At 35.5% G+C, this 20,064-nt stretch overlaps 1 protein-coding gene across 1 annotated transcript in view; it reads left to right on the forward strand.

Annotated features, from left to right (window-relative positions):
• Ddrgk1 (DDRGK domain containing 1) overlaps positions 1-20,064 on the forward strand; it is a 120,686-nt gene that overhangs the window by 100,482 nt on the left and 140 nt on the right. Inside the window, exons 4-10 of the mRNA XM_067101677.1 lie at positions 8,332-8,581; positions 10,699-10,824; positions 12,287-12,432; positions 14,497-14,577; positions 15,466-15,648; positions 16,018-16,123; positions 19,635-20,064. The exon at positions 19,635-20,064 is cut by the window's right edge and continues 140 nt beyond it. Coding sequence (XP_066957778.1) covers positions 8,491-8,581; positions 10,699-10,824; positions 12,287-12,432; positions 14,497-14,577; positions 15,466-15,648; positions 16,018-16,123; positions 19,635-19,792 — 891 coding nt within the window. The 5' untranslated portion in view covers positions 8,332-8,490 and the 3' untranslated portion in view covers positions 19,793-20,064. The remainder of the gene's footprint in view (positions 1-8,331; positions 8,582-10,698; positions 10,825-12,286; positions 12,433-14,496; positions 14,578-15,465; positions 15,649-16,017; positions 16,124-19,634) is intronic.

Here is a 20,064-nt window from a genome sequence, read left to right on the forward strand (position 1 = left end):
AGAATGTCTGATGTATGCGTTTGGGATCGGATGAATGCATCTGTGCTGACATTAGAAGTTTGCTCAGTTAGATACAGAGAGAGCCATGTGTTTTAAGCACATGGGAGAAATGTGACAGATTGATGGAAGCCTTGTGATATCTGTGGGTGTGGAAGGCGGGGTTCATATGTGCGCTCTCTAATGTGTATATTATAGAGGAACCTTAGAATGGGTATTCACCTCGATCTGTGGCTAGTGATCGCTCTTTTGAGCTGTGTTTGTGAATAAGACAGTCACTGTGAGGAATGGTTTCCTGATTGCCATGGAATGTGAGTAAGATAACTCATTAACACTTGTACCTTTTTCAGATATTATATGGAATACCCATTTTATGTTGCAGTGAAACCCTTGTTTTTTTATTATGCATTTTTCTGTTTTAAGTGTTTATTCTTTATACACCATTCCAGGATTCTAATATAATGTAATGCTCTTCCTACATGACACTTGAACATTGTCCTGGAAGGATGAATATTTGGAAGTGGTGTTATTACTCTTACAGACTATATGACTTGTATTGGGGTTGATACGACCTTAGTATTTTGCTTGATGACAAGGGGGTCACTGACTATTATTGTTTGGCGTAAAATAATATCTATGCTTGTTTGGGAAACAGTATTCCCTCTGGTAATGTGTTCCTTTGATAGGGAGTGTGAGTCACTCCATTTCATGACTGTATTTTTTGCAGAGTTACTCTCGTTAAATTTGTCAATAAAGTGTATTTTTCTTCATCAGTGTCTCATTCCAGTAAGCCTTTGTGTAAAGATAAGTTTAGAGAGAATCTTATGATGAAAAGAGAAGGGATCTGCTGACCCAGGTAAGGCCACAGCTACCAGAAACATCTCCAGAAAGGTGAGATGTTAAATTCTGTTCTTAAAGCAGATACTTCAATAGACAACTGGCTCTCGAACCCAGGCTGGATAACATATATATATATATATATATATATATATATATATATATATATATATATATATATATATATATATATATATATATATATATATATATATATATATATATGTGTGTGTGTGTGTGTATAGTATATGTATGTATATATATATGTATATGCATATATACTGTATATGTATATATTTATGATGTGTGTATATGTATGTGTTACAGTATATGTATGTATTTATATATATATATATATATATATATATATATATATATATATATATATTATGATGTGTATATATATATATATATATTTAAAATTATATATATATATATACACACACACATATATATATATACACACACATACACACACACACACACACACACACACACACAGGCAGTCCTCGATTATCGGCGGGGGTTCCGCTCTGGGGGTGTGATGATGACCGAAAATTGCCACTAACCGAAAATCGGCGATTTCAGGGGCTTATCGGCACCGAAAAACGCCGATTTTCAGTTATTGACGCCTCTGTTAGGTATGTATCTGGCGCAATACAATTATCAGTGCCTATAAGCGGAAATCAGCGATTTTTGGTGCCAAAAATTGCAGATTTTCGTTGCTAGACAAGCCAGAAAAACCGGATCGCCATTAACGCTATTAACTGGGGACTGCCTGTATATATATATAATATATATATATATATATATATATATATATATATATATATATTATATATATATATATATATATATATATATATATATATATATATATATATATATATATATATATATATATATATATATATGCTTTATATATAAATACAATATTAGTACCACAGTAAAACTTACTACAGGATTAATTTCCCTCTTAAAAAGCAAAGGGTTCATATACCATTCAAATGTCATACATTTTAGAGGTTTATATTTTCCTTCAATCAAACCAAAGTCTTTTATCAATTCAAGCACCTCTCAAAAACATCTGCAAAATTCAAGGTCATACATTTTAAAGATATTTTATATTTTTCCTTCATATTCAAACAAAGGAAAAAAAGTCGTGTTTAATCCATTCAGAGTTTCTAGGTAATTCCGTTTGCTAATCAGAGAAAACTAAATGCAAGCTGGAAAAGGTCACTGATACTTGATAAAAAGGTGGTTTATTGGTGAGAGGTATGTGAATGACTGTACACAAGCAACAGCAGCCATTTACTAGAATGATGTTTACCAAATCCTGGATTCTCATAGATTTTTCCTTGTCAAAATCCTTTTTTGAGAAGCAATCATGGAAATAAACATCATTCTTATGCTGTAAATTAGAGTGGGAACAGATGCTAATAGTACTGTGATTCTGTCCCAGGGAGTGAATTGTCAGTTTGGGATTCCTCGAGATATGTGAGAAAGACTGTTTATGAGAAGACTTCCTAGCACAAACCACAATGGAAATGATCAATCATTTCCTCAAACACAAGAATCCCAACTCACAATGCAGGGGACTTACCTGATTGGAGTCAGAACTGTGATACACCAATGAAAACATACCAGCACACTAGACACAGGCACCATCCACCTTTGAAACAGCAGTGCAAGACGTGAAAACAGGTGAAGACCATCTTGGACACCTGTGAAAAGTTTGTTTAGTATAGGAGGCATTAATAGTAACGGGAATAGGAGGCATTAGTAAAGTCCAAATGTGGCAAGTGCCATGATCAGTCTTTGGCACACAAAGCACATATGCCACACCCAGAAAGGACTGCCACACTGTGCACAGCCCTACTGAGCATGGGGGAAATAGGGGAGATATAGGATAGCATTGTGCATACAATGCACAGACCATGGCAGAGTTTTACTTGAGCAGCACTAGATATTAGTGGAATACATATATCACCAAAGTGATACTTGTCCATATACTGAAGACAGTATAACTATAAAATTCCTAAGACCGCAATCCCATTAGTGGGGGATGAATATTCAAAAACATAAACACTGTGAAGGTACATCCCAAACAGGCCTCCCATCCAGGATTGGACCACTCAACATGCAAGCACAACCTGTGCTAACCAGAAATACTGCTATGTTCTAGCAACTCATCAGCAATGAAGAACACACGGTAGGTCTGCAGTGGACCACCATGAGAACCTCCATGGTTCTTTAAGAATCATGTAGGAACAATCCTCAAATCCCAAATGATCCCTCACATATCAAAAAGGATCTCCCAGAGAAGAGGGAGCTGACATCAGCATCCTGTACTGCTCTTTGGATCATGGACACTTGCTTACACCTAATGGTACTGTTCACAGAACCATGAATCTTAGATTCTTGGGCAGATCCCACATGATACAAACCATTGCCCAGAGAACCTGGCCTGGTAATGTATGACAGAGTGGCGTGAGGTGTGCATGAGCAAATACAGCATACAAGCACAAGTAATATCTGTGCATATGCAGAGTGTTGAGTACTGTACTGACTCTGCATAAGTACTTGCCTGAGCACAAGCAAGCACAGTGTATGGGTATAAGTAGTCCAACTGCACATGAAGACAGCAGTGCACTCTTGGAACTAAAGGGTAGTGCATAAGTATGTACAGATCACGAGCACAAAAGTAGCCTCAGCAGAGGTCAACTAAGAAGGAGGGAACTACTCCATATCCCTATTGGAAGTCTTGCTGAAAGTTGGTAATACAGTAAACTGCATGAGTAACTGACAGCTTCCCCCAATGTTTTGGCCCAACAGAATGGAATGGAGACTGGCATCCCTTCCTTAAAAGAATGTTCATGGGAAATTCCAAAGGATAACCAAAAGACTCCCAATGGGCACTCCTCTTCAGCAAAGACTACATAGTAAAGGCAAAGACAGTAACTCAGTGTTCCCCTTTAGATAAATTCACATACATAAATCTGCAACAAAGGAAATTTATTTAACTTCTAATAACAGAAAACTTGCTAAAAAGACAATGGTTAACACACTGTGATAACACTTATAAATGACAAGGCACAATGAACTTGAAGGCTTCACATGAGCAAGTTTATTTACAGACATGGGTAGTTACTACATGCACAAAACATATCTCAATGTCAAGGGTTACAGATTAGTCCGAAAACTATGACAACACAAAAAACAAAGACATCTTGACTCTAGAAGACCTAAAGAAAAAGTGCAGGGTTACCAACAGAAGAGTGGGCAGAGGCCCTACCACTCACCTAAATGCCAACAATTAACCAACCACCTTGTTATCAAGCTTTCAACACCTGTTTCAGCTTACACCAGGACTACTATAAAAGACTGGTTTTTATTCTATTATTATGAACAAGTAAAATATTTTACAAATAAATTCTCAACATATAACCAATAAGACTTTATTCCCTTTACTTCACTGACTACTTAATCTTGATACTGTTCCAAAGATTCTTCTCAATCAAACACCTAATTCTGAGCCATTGTGTTGAATCACTTTAGCAATCATTAATAGATGAGTTGATGAAATTTGAAAAATACACAAACACACAATATAATTCCTAAGAAACTACAATTTTTGCATGATTACCTATGGTCCTTAAGTTAAGGATTATGCTGTAAGTAATGATAATATGGAGACGAGAGATGACATTGTTGCCAATTACTAACTAGTGTGCATGGTTAGGTTGAGATGAATTTCTGTATTTCAGTTATATGATTTATGGTTCTCTAGATCAGGTTAGAATAGGAGGGAGGGGTCAAGTGGAGATGAAGACCAGTCAGATAAGATCCAAGTAACTAATGTAAAGGTAGGTTTGGGAAGGTAAGGTTGGTATATATCCCTGTCCTGGTATTTTGTTCTGTGACTTACAGCACTTTAGGTCAGATAAGGTTGTGAGGGCTTTAACACTAGGTCAGGAGAGATTATGGTGCCCTAGGTTAGGTTATGGAAGGTACAGTTAGGATGTAGAGCCAATACAGAGAAATGGGTCAGGGCTACTATAGGCCAAGCAAGCATTTCCAAGGGAATATGACCTAACCAGACTTACCTTTAACTAACCTAACCTTGGATGCCGTGTCCTAACCTGGCCAGGGGGCTTTGCCCCCCAAGTGTGATTTGTGACCTTCTATGGGTTGAAAAAATAAATGATTCATGTATGTGACAAAAAATATGGTAGAACTAAGCAGGAGTTCTGCATAGGGTATTACTCTGGAAATTGATTTTTCCAACAGTTTTCTGGTTGCTTATTAAGAATTTAGTCTGCTTATTAAGAATTTAGTCGACTGTAATTAACCTCAGAAGTTGTATGCTGGTCATCCTGGAATGCTATCGCACATGTGCAGTGTTATAGGGGAACTTTTGGCAAAAAGCGGACTTTCCTTCACCGGGGGGATCTGGGGGTGGAACCCCCAACTAAGTAACACTGCCTGCAAAGTTAGGTTAGGTTAGGGTACATTAGGTTAGTATAGGTTTCCTTAGCCAATCCCTTCTTAAACATATGGCTCCCTGATGACTTGCGCATTCCATAACAACAACATGGCAGTTCTGTTTTGGGCTGATCTAAGTAGTAGCTCTGCTGCGGCGATTTCCTTCTAACTTGACTTTTACTACAGTTTTTTGGTTGCTAATTATGGATTTACCTTCAATTTTTGTAGCATGAATGTAATTAACCCCTGACGTCCAACCAACAAGGGGTTTCCATACGCGATCTTCACAAGACAGAGCACGGGTACGTCTGTTTAGAACGGTTCATATCCCGTCTGGCAAATGCAATACCTTGTTAACGTATGGGTACCGGCCCCCCTCCCCCACGGGCCAGTACTAAACATGGCAAAGGCACGTTCCATTTGGCTGACAACAAACAAATGCACCGCCAGTATCAGAAGCCGTAAAAGTGTAGAAAAAAACAGTTTCCGAGGTAAAAACAGGCACGGGGCTAATAATTAGAATTAGCCTGTTTTGCTCTTAACGTTTCCAAAACCCTGTGTTCCTAATGGGTCTCCAACCATGTTGGGAAGATGCGAGGTTAATAATAACTGACCGACAATAAACAACACCACCCCTTCATCAGCAACACTAAAAGTGTAGTAAAAATCAATTTCCAAGGTAACAGTCCGTGCGGAGCTCTTGCTTAGAAATACCTAGAAACTGACTATAACTTATTACTGACATTTCGTGAATGAATATCTAGTAAACTTAGGTCAGGTAGCCTGTAGACTAGCATAGCCTAGACGTGAAAAATTTAGGCTACAAGCTCTTAAGCCAATCACTTCCCGTATCTTGCGTACCTGAGTCTTCGGTAGCCTACCTTTTGTATCTTTATCAAAGTTATTGTAAATGTCACTCGAAAATTCAGTAGTCTTCAGAAAACTCAGAAGCGAAAGTCAAAGTTGTATGCATATAGTAGTAGTAGTAGTAAGAGGTAACCTTTGAAATTGCTGACAACTCACGTTGTCGCCTGAACAATGAATGACTTGATCTATTCAACAAAGTTTTTTCTCCATTTATTTCAATTATTTGCGGCTCGGTTATCAAGTGGAAAACATAATATGGATGTGTGACATTTATATGAGAAGGTAAAGAAAGTACAATTGAAATGTTAAATTCGTGAAATCTTTGCATATACCGCACATTGTCTAATTGGTGCCTTATAAGCGGTTTTGCATGTGATGGATTGTTGATAATTATTGTTGCTCCTTACATATTAAGAAAGACTATTTATCTCAACTGATATACTTTTCATTCCAACTGCGTAAACCTATAATAGATATGTACATATTATAACATCTTGATTTTTATACCGGTGATGTTAAGTAAAAAGAAAAGAAAAGAGTTGGGGTTCCCTGGTGATTTCGGTGGTCAAGAACAGGTGAATTGATTTCTTAATTTTTTTTTTTTTAGAAAAGAGAGAGGGGAATTAGATTTTTACTGTACCTGATACGGGTGTGGGATTATCGAGGTTCAATAATGTAAAATAATGATGATTATTGAAAGGCAAAGAGAACAAACTGTGCAGTTGAATCGATGCCAGTATCTGAATTTGTTGGAGTGGAAAATTTTTCATGCATTACTGATATAATGGAAAAATGTGTTGAAAATGGTAAATCTTAGTGCAAGTTTCCTATTTCTGGGAAAGTGGCGATTATTAAACCATTTTTGAAAGTAGCAATTGGCTGTCAAATCTTAAGCCCATACAGACCTGTCAACTTATGGACAGTTATATTTTACAGAGGCTTAGCCTAAGCAAATGTGGTATTTTGGATTTACTTGATATATTGGTGAAAGAACTGCACTCCTTTTGTTAGGCCTTTCTTTTCTGATTTCACATTTGATATAACCATTGTATCATTTCTATTTTCTAAGTAACCTTTGTGCCATTTGTGTACGTCATCTTCGATGCCTACTGCTCATATTCATCTTAGGACACACAAGGACAAGGAGTATCCAAAGGAAGTGTCTTATGTTCAGTCATAAATCATATCTGTAGAACTGGATTATTAAATGTACTACAGAGATACAGGATAAAATCAAGCCCATGTTAAAGAATGGGTGGTATTTATACAACTAACTTGATGAAATAATGCATTTTTGCCGGTGGGAGAAAACAGTGTAAACAGTAATGTAGTTCTGGTTACTTTGATGTACTACTGGACTGTAATTTCTCTCAGTCCAAACCAGTAATGATGTAAAGTTTACAAAACATCCTCTTTGAAATACTGCCTTTGTTAAAAAATATCTTGGCCAGTCTTTTCATCATAAAACTTGTTATTGATTGGGTCATCAATATAGTAGACTACAGCAACTCTGCCATAATCTCTCTAAGATACAAATTAGTAAACTTCCAAATGTACTAAATTGAGTAGCAAAGGCGCCGCACATTGGAATGGAACCACCTTGATTCTTTGAGTTGCACCGACTACCTATCAAAGCTGGAATAATGGTAAAATACATGTCTTGCGGCTCTTCAAGCTGTCAGAACTGGATTTCCGGAATATCTTATTGAGGGTTTGCTGTGCATTGATACATCCAACTAATGGAGACACAAGACTAGCTACAGACGGTTTCAAATTGAATCTAAATGCACTTCTAAGGCTGGTTATATCCTTCAAATTTGCAGCGCCAGGATAGTACAATACACTCCCACTTGGTATCATGGGGACTGAAAATATCAAACATTTCAAGTAAAAACTAAAGATTTTTTTAATTTTCTGAGTATTATGATTATGTGGACTAGACAATTAATAGGAAATATGCTGTCTGAGTTTTAGAATATAGAGTAGGACCAGAATAGAAACTTACTGTAGTCATTAAAGGGAAGGAGCCATATCATAATTCCTAGTCTTAATGTTGCTGTAAAAATTACCATGTTTATACTTTAGCAAGTTTAAGTCAACACTTACAACCAAATGACATACAAAATACAGGTTAACCATTGACAGGTCAGCGGAGGCGTTGCTGAGAAATCCGGTCCGCAGAAAGTAGAAGAATCCTCAAGATTTTCTGTCGTCGTCGATCCTCGTTGTTGTTGTTGTTGGTCGAGAAGTGACAGCGACCCTTTACTGCCGAACTCCCCATATGCCAAAACAGATGGACCAAAAATGGACGAAATAATTTTGTATGGAGGCCTGATTCTGCTCGTTGCTGCCATTCTGGGATTCCTGACCTTCTTCAAAACGAAAGATGCTAAAGGTAAACTTTGACCCGTGTTGTCTTGGCGATACTAGGCCTCGCAGATTTCTTACTTGTTTACTGTACATAGCCTACCGTAGGTTAGGCTAGCCAAGCTTTGGCTATTTAAAATAATTGTAAAACAGGAAAATTACATTCAAGCTAGCGTTGGTTAATTGTACTCCCTAATTTTGTATAGTTAGCATATAGGACAAGGGTAGCCTAATACTAGGCTCTGTTAGGATAGACCTTATTTAACCTAACTTGCAAGACTCTCTAAGCCTAAACTATTGCAGCTATGGGTACTAGGCTGGGTAACCCTACAGTTTATGGGTCCAAATTCACTGAATTATGTAAAGTCAAGATCAGCACACACATTTATCAAATATCATTAAATCATGGAAAACAATGCAAAAATGAGCAGTTTACGTACTTACAGGAGCAGAGATTGTAAAAAAAAAACAAGGGGAATAAAGGGGGATTGTAAATAAACAAAAAAATGTCTTAGGGGACACAGACCCATAGGATTTTGAGAAAATCATGAATCTCTGCTTCTGTAAGCAGATAAACTGCTCATTCTTTCAGATTTATCAAAAGGTGGCGGCTGAAGAGCAAGAGCCAGTGCCAGGTGCCTACCTGGTTTCTTAAGCGCTCACTACACAAACAGTCGCGGACACACTACACTATTTGCTTGAGTTGCAGAGCTGCATTCCCTTTTTTTTTTACAATCTCTGCTTCTGTAAGCAGATAAACTGTTAATTTTTTTAGCAAGTATACTTCTGTTTGCAGACCTGTTGAAAGAAGTTGAAAATAGGAAAGAAAACTTGAACACACAGAAGGGAGCATGTGAATTTGGACCCCTTAACTGTAGGATCACCCTAAACTGTTAGGTTTGTCTGTTGATGAAGCCATTATATATTATATTAAGTTATGCTTAGGTATGTGGACAAGTGTATATTTTTGATTGTGTAGGCTAGTGTAGCCAGTGGGGTGAAGCTGAACTTAAGACAATACTAGGCCAGTAAGGTTAACAGGATTAATAAGGCTAGGCTATATTCAATCCATATTATTCCATGAGGCTTGATATTTGTTCACAGTAGACAGCTTGTGCAGCCACACCTTTGAGTTTGTTGCAGGCATTGTATTATATAAGGAAAGTTTTAGGCTTAGCCTTTGCTCTTTATTGATATTTGTTTGTCAAATTGTGAAGTGTGCTAACAAGCAAATTTATTTTGTTCATTGTAGCATACTTGCAAGAAAGGAAGAAGAAATAAAACTCAAATCTGGAAGATTTAAAGAGTTTTAAAACATGTCAGTATTCTCTTGGGTTTGAATAAATGGACTTTTTTTTAGGATTCACTTAATTTATCAAAAAGTTACCTTTTCTAATTTCTTTTTCCCTTAGGAACTAGGCTAATCTAGCTTTAATCTTCATGCTAACCAGAGTATAGGCAGCCTATGCATGCAAAATTTGCACCTGCCCTTTAAAGTTGCCTTGCCCCAGTAGACCTATACCCATCTTAATGGTAACCCACAAAAATTTCTTAAGGATGTGTATTTCCGTTGTGCTGTGGCTGTATTATGTTGATACTTATTATTATTCAATGAGAACAGATTTTCAGCCTAAAATTGAAATGCTCATAATTTATTGTAATGAAAGTCACATGAATCTGATGAAAATTTTTGTTGGAAATAGGTTAACACTTGATCAATTTGTTTAAAGGTCACATTGACATGTAGGTTAGAGTGAACTGAATGAAAAAAAAAAATCTGTGAACCATATAACATAGTAAACAGTAGTAATCACGGATACATTCTGACCTAACCTAGCACTGCAATCTGACTTGCTGGGTTTTGGCTTTCCCCTTACTGGTTAATTAGTATAGGTCACCCTAAAATTAGGTTTTAATTTTGTTATGAACATAGATGATGACATAGCAAAATGTTATCTTTGCAGTGTTAGGTTTATTTAAAGACTGGTTTTTATTGAGAACGCTTTACTAAGTCGTTTGTCAGATTGCATATAAGCTTAACACATGAATAGATGGTATGCTGTATTTAGGTTGATTGAAATTGTTATAATGAGGATGTTTAATTTTATTGGAGGAATAATATTTGATATGTTCTCTGTTGGATAGTTGAAGCAAGGCAAGAGAGACCACGAGGACCTCGTCCAAGGGCTGCAGCTGAAGATGGAATTGTTGCTCCAAATCGCGTTATCGCCAACAGACAAGCCCGTGCTCGAATGAGAGCAGCCGCTGCACGTAAGTGAACAAGAAATCTTGGTGGATAGGATACAATGAGGATTGCCTGATACCTTTGTACTTTTGTTGTAAGATTTCTCACATCCACTGATTCTCTCTTACCTGGAGGCACATACATACAGTATACTAGTACATGCATGCCATAAATTTTTTTTCTTTTTACTGATGGCACAGTTATAGATGAGTAGTCTAATAATTGCATTTTATGTCATCCTGATTGTTGCTACCCAATCATACTGTCATCCCATTACCAGCATTACATTTTTCTCGCTGACATGAAGAGAACTTTTCTATCTTCTTCAAGGCCTGCCCTTCCATAACATGGTCCTCCTCCTCCTTTTAGGTTTTTGGAATTGAAAATCCCTTTCTACATTTGCATTTGCAATTCTGAGCATTTTCTTAAATATCTTATAATACTTTATATTAAGTATTGCATTATCCCAACACCTCTCCCTTAGTATCCACATGGCTACTCTCCTTAGTAGACTTTTTAAATGCTTCATTTTGTGGCCACCGTAAGCTTATGTTGCATACATTAATTGTCAGTTCTATCTTTTTCTGTTTACTCTTCATCTTTTCAACTTTTTTGGACACCCTTTTCTCTGATCCCTCTAGTAATGCCACTTCATCTGCATACAGAAACATCCAGGATAATTTTTTGCACTCATTTGTAGTTTTCTTCATCACTATGGTAAATAATAAAGGGCTCAGTGCTGATCTGTATGGGACTTCAGTATTTATTTCATGTTAGTTTGATATGGTACTGCCTTTACTCAAGATCTTATAAGATACAATACTGTTACTTGCTCATTTTGTGTTTTTATAATGCTCATCTACAGTATATTGCTTGTCTTGATAATTTGTCAGATGCCCTCTCAAGACACAGATATATGTCATAATCTCCTCTTCATTTTTGTAAAGTACTTACTGTATATGGTTTTCTCATAACAAAGAGCATTTGTTTTTGTTTCCTTGGCTCAAGGCCAAACTCACAGAGGGGATTTTTAACAATTTTTGTCAACATTTTTCTATCACCACCTCTCATATTTTCACAGAACACCATATACCTTCACTTGATGTGCATTCATTTGTCATTTGTATATATAGTAACTGTTGGCTGTCAAGTATAAGGTGGCTAGTAACTTGAGAAACATGTGCATCCCACCTACTGTTAGTAGTACCCCTTGTTCCCACCAACACATTACTGTCAAATTATGGCTTGTTTACTAAAAACTACAGTATACTAGTTTTAAATTTTTCATGGTTTTTCAATGGTTTGCAGGTTTTAAGTATCATTCATTACCCATTTCATTGTTTATTATCAATTTCATATTTATGGGATTCATACAGTTCACCAATACCAGGTCATTGCTATTCAGGTGACTAAGATTATATAATGCATGTGGATATTGCGTTGAAGTTGCTTGTCATAAACAGTACAGTACAGTTTATTTACACACAGGTCAAGAACGCCAAGAAGAGTCAGATGATGAGGTCGCTGATGATGCATCTGCTGTGGGAGAAGATATTGTTCTCCCAGAGGGGAAAATTGGAAAGAAGAAAATGGCAAAGCTTCAGGCTAAAGCAGAAAAGCGAGCTGCTAGAGAAGTAATTACTGTATTTGAAATTTTACTGTGGATAAAGTTAGGGAATACACTTAGCAGCAGTATTTAGAGAATGTTGCTGATGAAAATACAGTTTATACTCTACTGTACTTCAAAGAACTTTTTACAATGGGAGGGTTTAGAATATACCGGGTTCATCCAGTGATGAGGGGTAGATATTTTTAAGAAAATTTGGAATACGCCTAGATAGGTTTATTTTGAAAGTGCTGCTGTTGAATATACTGTGCTTTAGACAGATTTTTGCTTAAGTGTGATTAGAATAACACAGTTCAACCAGCCTTAGTTTTCGGTAGGGGTTGCAGCTTTCAGTGTGCTGAATATGCCACATTTAAATTGGAACCAAAAGATCTCAGTAACATCCTCTTGAGCCCAGCTATATTGTTTTCTTCCTTGCATTTTAAGTCATTCCCTTTGGTCTCCTCCTGCGTAGCTGCCCAACTTCATAAACTTTAACTTGCTCCATTCTTGACCTCTCATTTTCAATAACAAATTCATTGCGCTAGCCATTTAAGTGTCTGGAAATAGAACTGATTAGTCTGGTTAAACTAATTTAATTGTGATAAATATCCCAGATTTTGAAATGGAGCAAAACTTTAGTTTACCTTTGAATCTTGGGCTCTCAAGCTCAAGGAAACTGATGTTACATTTTATGGTAACTGTAAGGTTATTTGGTGGTTATATTCAAATAGAAAATTGTCATTAAAGGACTTTCCTAAAATTGAATTTTAAATCCCTTCACCATAAATATCTAGCAGTGGTTGAAGTAGTTTCTCTTGGTTCAAACAGATTTGTTTTTCCCAAGTAACTTAGCCAGTTGCTTTTATAAGTGGTTATCGTATAGCGCTGAATATTATATTGAAATGTTTGCTCGGTAATATGGGTTAGTTGTATATTTTAATAAAGGCTTAAACACTCAATATGGAGTGAATTTTTAATCTACTTTACAAGCAGTTTAAGTAATGTGATTAGCATGGAGTTACATGGGGTTGATCTTCTGGAGTTCTATTAACTTTATAAAGGGTGGGTTGACCATGCTTGAGCTGAAAATGACATATGTCATCAATCATGTAAAATGTATGGTTATGTTACTTTTGATTGTATTGTAGGTTTTTATTATAGTACTTTACATTATAAGCAATTAATGTCATTGATAAGGTTATCTGGTTCTGTATTGCATTTATAGGATGCTTTTTACCCTACCATATGTCACTTTACTTCAACAGAAATTTGAAGAAAATTTAGTCCTAGAAAATTGTTTTATTTTGTCATTTTTGCAAATTTTTTTCATATATTTTGAAGGTTTTTAGTTTGATGAGGCTTTTCATTTTAATGCTGGCAGCAACTATGATTATTAAGGGCTTGGAGTGTAATGAAAGTCTTACTCCAGAATTGCATGTTTATTAACACTGTACTGAGAGGAAAACATGATTACCAGCTGTTTAGATCTTTGAATTCCTTACGGAGTATACTGTAGTTGTTAACATAATCATCTCTTCTTGTTATGTTGAGAATCATAACAGAAACATACCGGCAGTGGTACAATGCATTAAAAAATTAAATGAACAACATATAGGGATAGTGAACAGTACTTTTTTATGTTCCTGTGATGGAAAATTATGTATTATAGAAATTGTAAGTTATAATATTCTTGTCAAGAATGTGTTTGAAATCTGCATGGGAAAGACATAATTTGCTCTTAGTGTTTTTTTTTTATTTTGATGTAATTTTTATGACAGGGGGAAACTGTTGTTAAGCAATTAAAACCCATTATTGATGCTTAGTAAGAGTGTTTTTGAAGTATAACTAAAGAGAAAATGTAGGTGATATGCATAAGGGAGTGAAGTCATCGGAGTGTATGTTGCTTATGCATTATATTTAAATGATGAGGAGGAATAGGGTGCTTATGGCATTGTATTCATCAGCATTCTTTCCTGTATTGTATAATGAGCTGGATAATTGATTGAAATAATTTTTGTTTTAGAGGGAAGCAAGTATTTTTTTTACCAGTTGGAGGATACATCATTAATTTTTCTGTTTCTGTCTTCAGGCTGAAGAACGTGATAGAGAAGAGAAAAAACAACGAGACGAAAAACTTGCTGAGGAAAGGCGCAAGGAGGAAGAATTGGAGGTACAGTATAAACTGAATATATACAGATAACTTGGAAGAATTATCCTTAGTTTTTAATTGTGAACAGTAGATTGCACTGTATAGCTACAGACCTTGCTTAGAAGTACATATACATATGGTGTTAGATTGTTTGTATTAAAAAAGGCTTTTTCTGAGATTAACAATGTAATGTAGACTGTTTATGTTTTTTTATACAGATTTAGTAATCTAACATTATTATTTATCTTTCCTCAACTCGAACTATAAAATTATCAGTGTGCATATTTATATTCTGACTTCACTATAACTACCATACATTCTCAGAACTTATAAGAAAGCTATAGAGAAGCAATTTTTATATCTTGTCAGATATGCTGCACTGCAAATTTTTGTTTTTTACATCTTTGTAAGATATCGGTTTCATGGGTGATTGGAGAGCTGTTAACCAGCTCAGTGGTCTGGTTAAACTAAGATGTACTTAACTTGAAAGAAAAATTGCAAGTTATTGGACATAGTAGAAAACAATCGAGATATCCAACAGGGAGAAGCCCCTTAGGACAACCAAAAGAGATTAGTAAGGAGATATTTATACTATACAGTACATTCAGTGCAACTGACATCTGTTTAGGTGAAATATAAGAAATTATTAGCCTTGAGAGTTGAATCTTTCATGTGTTAGTTTAAATTATTGCAGAAAACTTAATTCAGCATTACTTAAAGGTGAATGTTTCTTTGTCTGCAGTTATCTGTTTTCAGATATTTAAATGAGCATTCAAATTTAATGTTGCCAGCAATTTTTATTGTGTAAACATTAAAATTTAACATTTTTCATACTGACAGTATTTTTGCCAGGAAAAGAACGTATAATTGCTTACAGGATTTATTCTGTGTTCATCCTTTCATTAATAGGCCGAAGAAGAAGCTAGACGAGAAGAGCAGGAAAGAAAGGAAAGAGAAGAAAGAGAGAAACGGGAGTTAGAGGAGTATTTGGCCATGAAAGCTCAGTTTGAAGTTGAAGAGGAAGGCTTTGATGAAAACACAGATGAAAATGCAGAACGAAATCTGCTTCAGGAATTTGTTGAGCATATAAAAGTAAGTCAAACTGTGAACTCCTGTGTTTATTCCTTTCGTATACAGCTTGCTTGACTTTTAAAACAGATTACTTATTTATCTGCCTAATCTGTTCTTGACATCTTTTGAGTCCCAGAATACTTCCTTGAATGAATTTGTTATTATTAGGCTAAAGTAAGTGAGCTAAATTTCTGTTATAAGTAAATAAAATTTAGCAGAAATCTTTACATAAAGAAATACAGTAGTTCTTTTTTTTTTACATGATCTGATATTTTATTGCAGCTTTATTTACCTATTACTGTAAAGAAAGTTAACATAAAGCAATTGTAATATTGCTTTCGTACATTTTTGAAGTTTATAACCAATGAAGGCAATCTTTTTTTTCTTAAGGCTAACAAGGTTGTTGTGTTGGAGGATCTAGCAGCAAAATTCCAAATGAAGACACAGGACTGCATCAAGAGGGTAACAGACTTACAAAAAGAGAAAACACTGACAGGTAAATGTAGATGTTTTGGGGGATGGGAATTGTTGCTTGGGTAAGTTCATAATCTAATACCTCAGTAAAATACGAGACACGAGAGAATTAATTTTTATTAGTTGCATTCAAACTAAGCTACATGTGGTTGTCCTCAGGTTGTAGTTTTTCCATTTTTTCAGGGTTTCTTTAACATGTTAGTTGTTAAAATTGTTTTGCAAAAATGAAAAGAGAAAAGCTAATTTTGGGAGCACTGCATTGCAGTTTTTTCTAGGTGATATGTTCCATGGATTCTTCACCATGAAAGATACACTTAATACAGGTTAAGAATGCAGCAATAGAGAAAGCCACCTATGGTTAGTAGAACAATGAGTGAATTTCTGTAGCAAATCAGATGGATCTTAGTTTCTGTACGTAATGCATTCCTTTATCAGTTGACCGAGATATTTTCTTAAAAGTACATAGTAGCTCAGCAAAAATTAATTACAGTAATACTTGTTTGCGTTCTTTCATCGCAAGTATATTCTTAAGTTTTTAAAAATTTAAAGTTTTTCAGTATTACAGTTCTAAAAGTGAGCCCATATTAAGGTAAATTGTGAGCTCTGATATGATATGCAATGGTCATTTCTAAAACTGATTGTATTCGAGGCTTGGGGGTTGTTTAAGCAGAGAAAATTTTGAATAAAACATGGTTAGTTTTGAGAACATCCATAGTCTTCAAGAAATTTTCTTCCTGTGGTGATATAAACTCTAGCCTTTTGTGATGGAGTGTCCTTCAGTGCATGCACTGGACTGGCTCTAGACATGATTAACAAGGAGAGTAAGGTGGTGGAGATGGAGGAGAGAAAGGGTGTTACCAGTGCTCTCCTCATGCTCCTTATCCATTCTCCCTTCATCCGCTATGGCGTAGCTGAGTATCACAAATCCTTTCCTTTTTGTTTTGTGCACTACATTACCTAGTGTTTTTTCTACTTTAGTGTCTTTTGCCCCCCTTTTTTTTTTATTATGGAGAACAAACAGGACCAACATCACTTTGAAGGTCCTTTTCTTTCCTTTTCCTTTCCTGAGAGCATTCAAGTAGAAATATGTGCTGGACTTTAATGAATTCAAGGCAAGTACACTGTTCTACAAGGTAAGAATGTGTTGCCCTCTGTCTCCCCCACGATAACATGGGGAAGAGGAGACATGTTAGAGCTTTTTTCCAAACCCATTACTTAGCATTAACCAGAAAATGCTACTGGATGATAGGACTTTTACTTGGAATTATCCTGGTTCTCCAAAATTCTTGCATCCTGCAGTTTTCTTCATTTAAAAGAAACTTGGGCACTGGGTCCTAACCCCATGGTCTTCACCACAGGGAAAAAGAGGAGCACTGGTCTTTTGTCTTACAGTTGCAAGCAACGGAATGAACAGTTCTCCTGGTGGGTACTAATCCTTTTATTACAGGGTGCTGCCTTCTACATAAGAGGCAAGTTTCCATATATGAAAGGCTTAGAGTTTGTATCCCTGTAAGAACAGATAAACAAATTTTTACAGTAAATTGTATTTTTATTAATTATACAAAGTCAAGCCTTTCACGTAGGCTTTACCCACCTCGTCTGCCCTGATTTTTCCTTACTGTCGAAGGAAGAATGGATGTACAAGGTAATGTGTAGTGAAGGGTTTGTGGTACTCAGCCAAGCTTCACTCAGACCATGAGAGTGTGATGAGACACATCTACAATCTATGGCAGTCAGAGGAAGAACTGATGATGTGCATGAGGAGAGCATGGTTAACTTCCTCTCCCTGTCTCCACCAAGTTACCCTCCCTGTCAGTCAAGTGTACAGTTGCTCCAGCATATGGACTGAAGGATATTCGATATATATGAAAGGCTATGGTTTGTTTACATAGGAAAAATACAAAATGCTTAAAAAAATTCTGATTTTTAGAGCTTAAGAATTTTATAGATAAAGAATTGCCTAGTATAAGAAATGAGATTGTACATTGTTTATTTAATTACAAACTAGGTTTAATCATGCAGTTCTGCATTTTTCTCTCAAATGGGTACGTATTGTGTGACTCAGGCATCCTCATAGCCTGAGAAAATATCCTTATTTATAGAATTGGTACAAGATTGATGAATGGTAAAAATCAACAGAGGGTTAAACTAGGTAGATTTCAGATAAAGTTTGGGACAATTTAACGTAAAGTGACAGTGCTAACAGAGTAGCCAGACAAACTATAGTGTACAGTATATTGTACAGGGTCAAATATTGGCATAAATGAGACTCTTCTTAATTTTGAATTCAAAGTTTTTCTTCCCTTCTGGTTGTCCATACTATTAATGATAATCTGATGGTGAAGTTAAAAATGTATCACATTTAATTGGCTAAATGAATAAAAAATAAAAAATTTTGTGAACTGTCAAAGAACAAAGCCAGGATTGGGAATGAAATGTGTTCCCCCTTTATTTTTGATTTGTCAAACTAACCACATGTCTATGTCTCTTATTTTGTTTCCTTGGAAGCTTCTTTTCTAACTCTTTTGGTATTTTCAATATATCCACAGGTGTGCCCCTCACTTTTCTGATAATTATTATAAACAAGAGTGATTAGTAGTGAACACAGCTATAAGAAGGGTACATATTACTTCACCTAGGGATTTATCTTGTGGTCAACTGGAAGGTGCTGATATTACAAAAAAAATTTGTTTTCAGTTACCAATTTTTCTATTTTGAATACAGTAGATGTGTTAGTTAAGGTTTGCTGGTTTTGATAAAAGTACAGGTGTTATATTTATTGCTTTGATTACTTCAAAAAGTAACTACTTTTATAAAACCTAAGATACCTAAAGGTTTTTTTTTTGTCTGTAACTATATCTGGTTATTTACTTTTTTTCCTGAAAAAATTAAACTGATAGGTGAAAATTTTCATTAACAGGTTATCAGATGTCTTTATCTACTGCGATTAGATAAAATGCAGTCCCAGATAGTAATATACATACTTGGAGTTACCATGCACAGCATATTAGATACTTAGTATTATCCCTTCAAGCTACATGCTATACTTCTTTCTGCCTCTTATTTTTCATCCATATCCTATGATTTCTTTTCCCCAGCTGTCCAACTTCTTTAACTTTACCTTACTCCTGTTGTCAGCTCTCAGGTGAATAGTGCAAGGTTCTAGAAATATGATTCAGTGATCTAGTTAAATTAATGTAAAATAGTAATGATACATAGAAGTACAGTAAACATTTTTGAATTTATTACTATAGTTTTGTATTTCACAATGTTGTTTAGTAATATTTCCAATAAGTGTGGGATGGTGATGTCCAGTCATGACATTGAAATACCGTATTATCTTTTCTCACAATAAGAATAAAACCTAATAAGTTGGCCCAGTTAGCCTAATGATGATACTGTGGGTGATATGAGCTTTTGCAACAATCCATGAATGAAGGAATATTGAACCTATTGAAATTGTCACATCCAGATTTGTTTTTATTTTTTAGAAAATGAGTTTTATGGCACTAATAACTTATTCTCCTAATCAGGTGTTATTGATGACCGTGGAAAATTCATTTATGTTAGTCAAGAAGAGTTGGAAGGAGTTGCCAAATTCATCAGACAGCGTGGGAGAATCTCCATCACAGACCTGGCAGAGGCATCGCACAGTTTAATCACACTTACTCCAGAGGCGTGTTCTAGTTAACTACTTAGAAATTTTATCTTTCTTAAATTAAGAATGGTGATATTGCTTCAGGTTGTTGAGGTTAACAAGTCAGTATTTGTTTTTAGAAAAGGCTTTGCTAATAAACTTAAATTTTTTGAAATCTTGTAATTTTATTGCTTATTCTAAGACTTAATAATCTGTAAGTCATTGAAAGTTATCTTGCTTTATGAAAGACAAGATAATTACAGTATATATCTGTACCCTTTCTGTCACATGAGTGAAAATGAGAATTTAAGGGGTGTAAATTTGTT

This window comes from Macrobrachium rosenbergii, chromosome 1, assembly GCF_040412425.1.
Source record: "Macrobrachium rosenbergii isolate ZJJX-2024 chromosome 1, ASM4041242v1, whole genome shotgun sequence".
In the NCBI taxonomy this organism is placed as follows: domain Eukaryota; kingdom Metazoa; phylum Arthropoda; class Malacostraca; order Decapoda; family Palaemonidae; genus Macrobrachium; species Macrobrachium rosenbergii.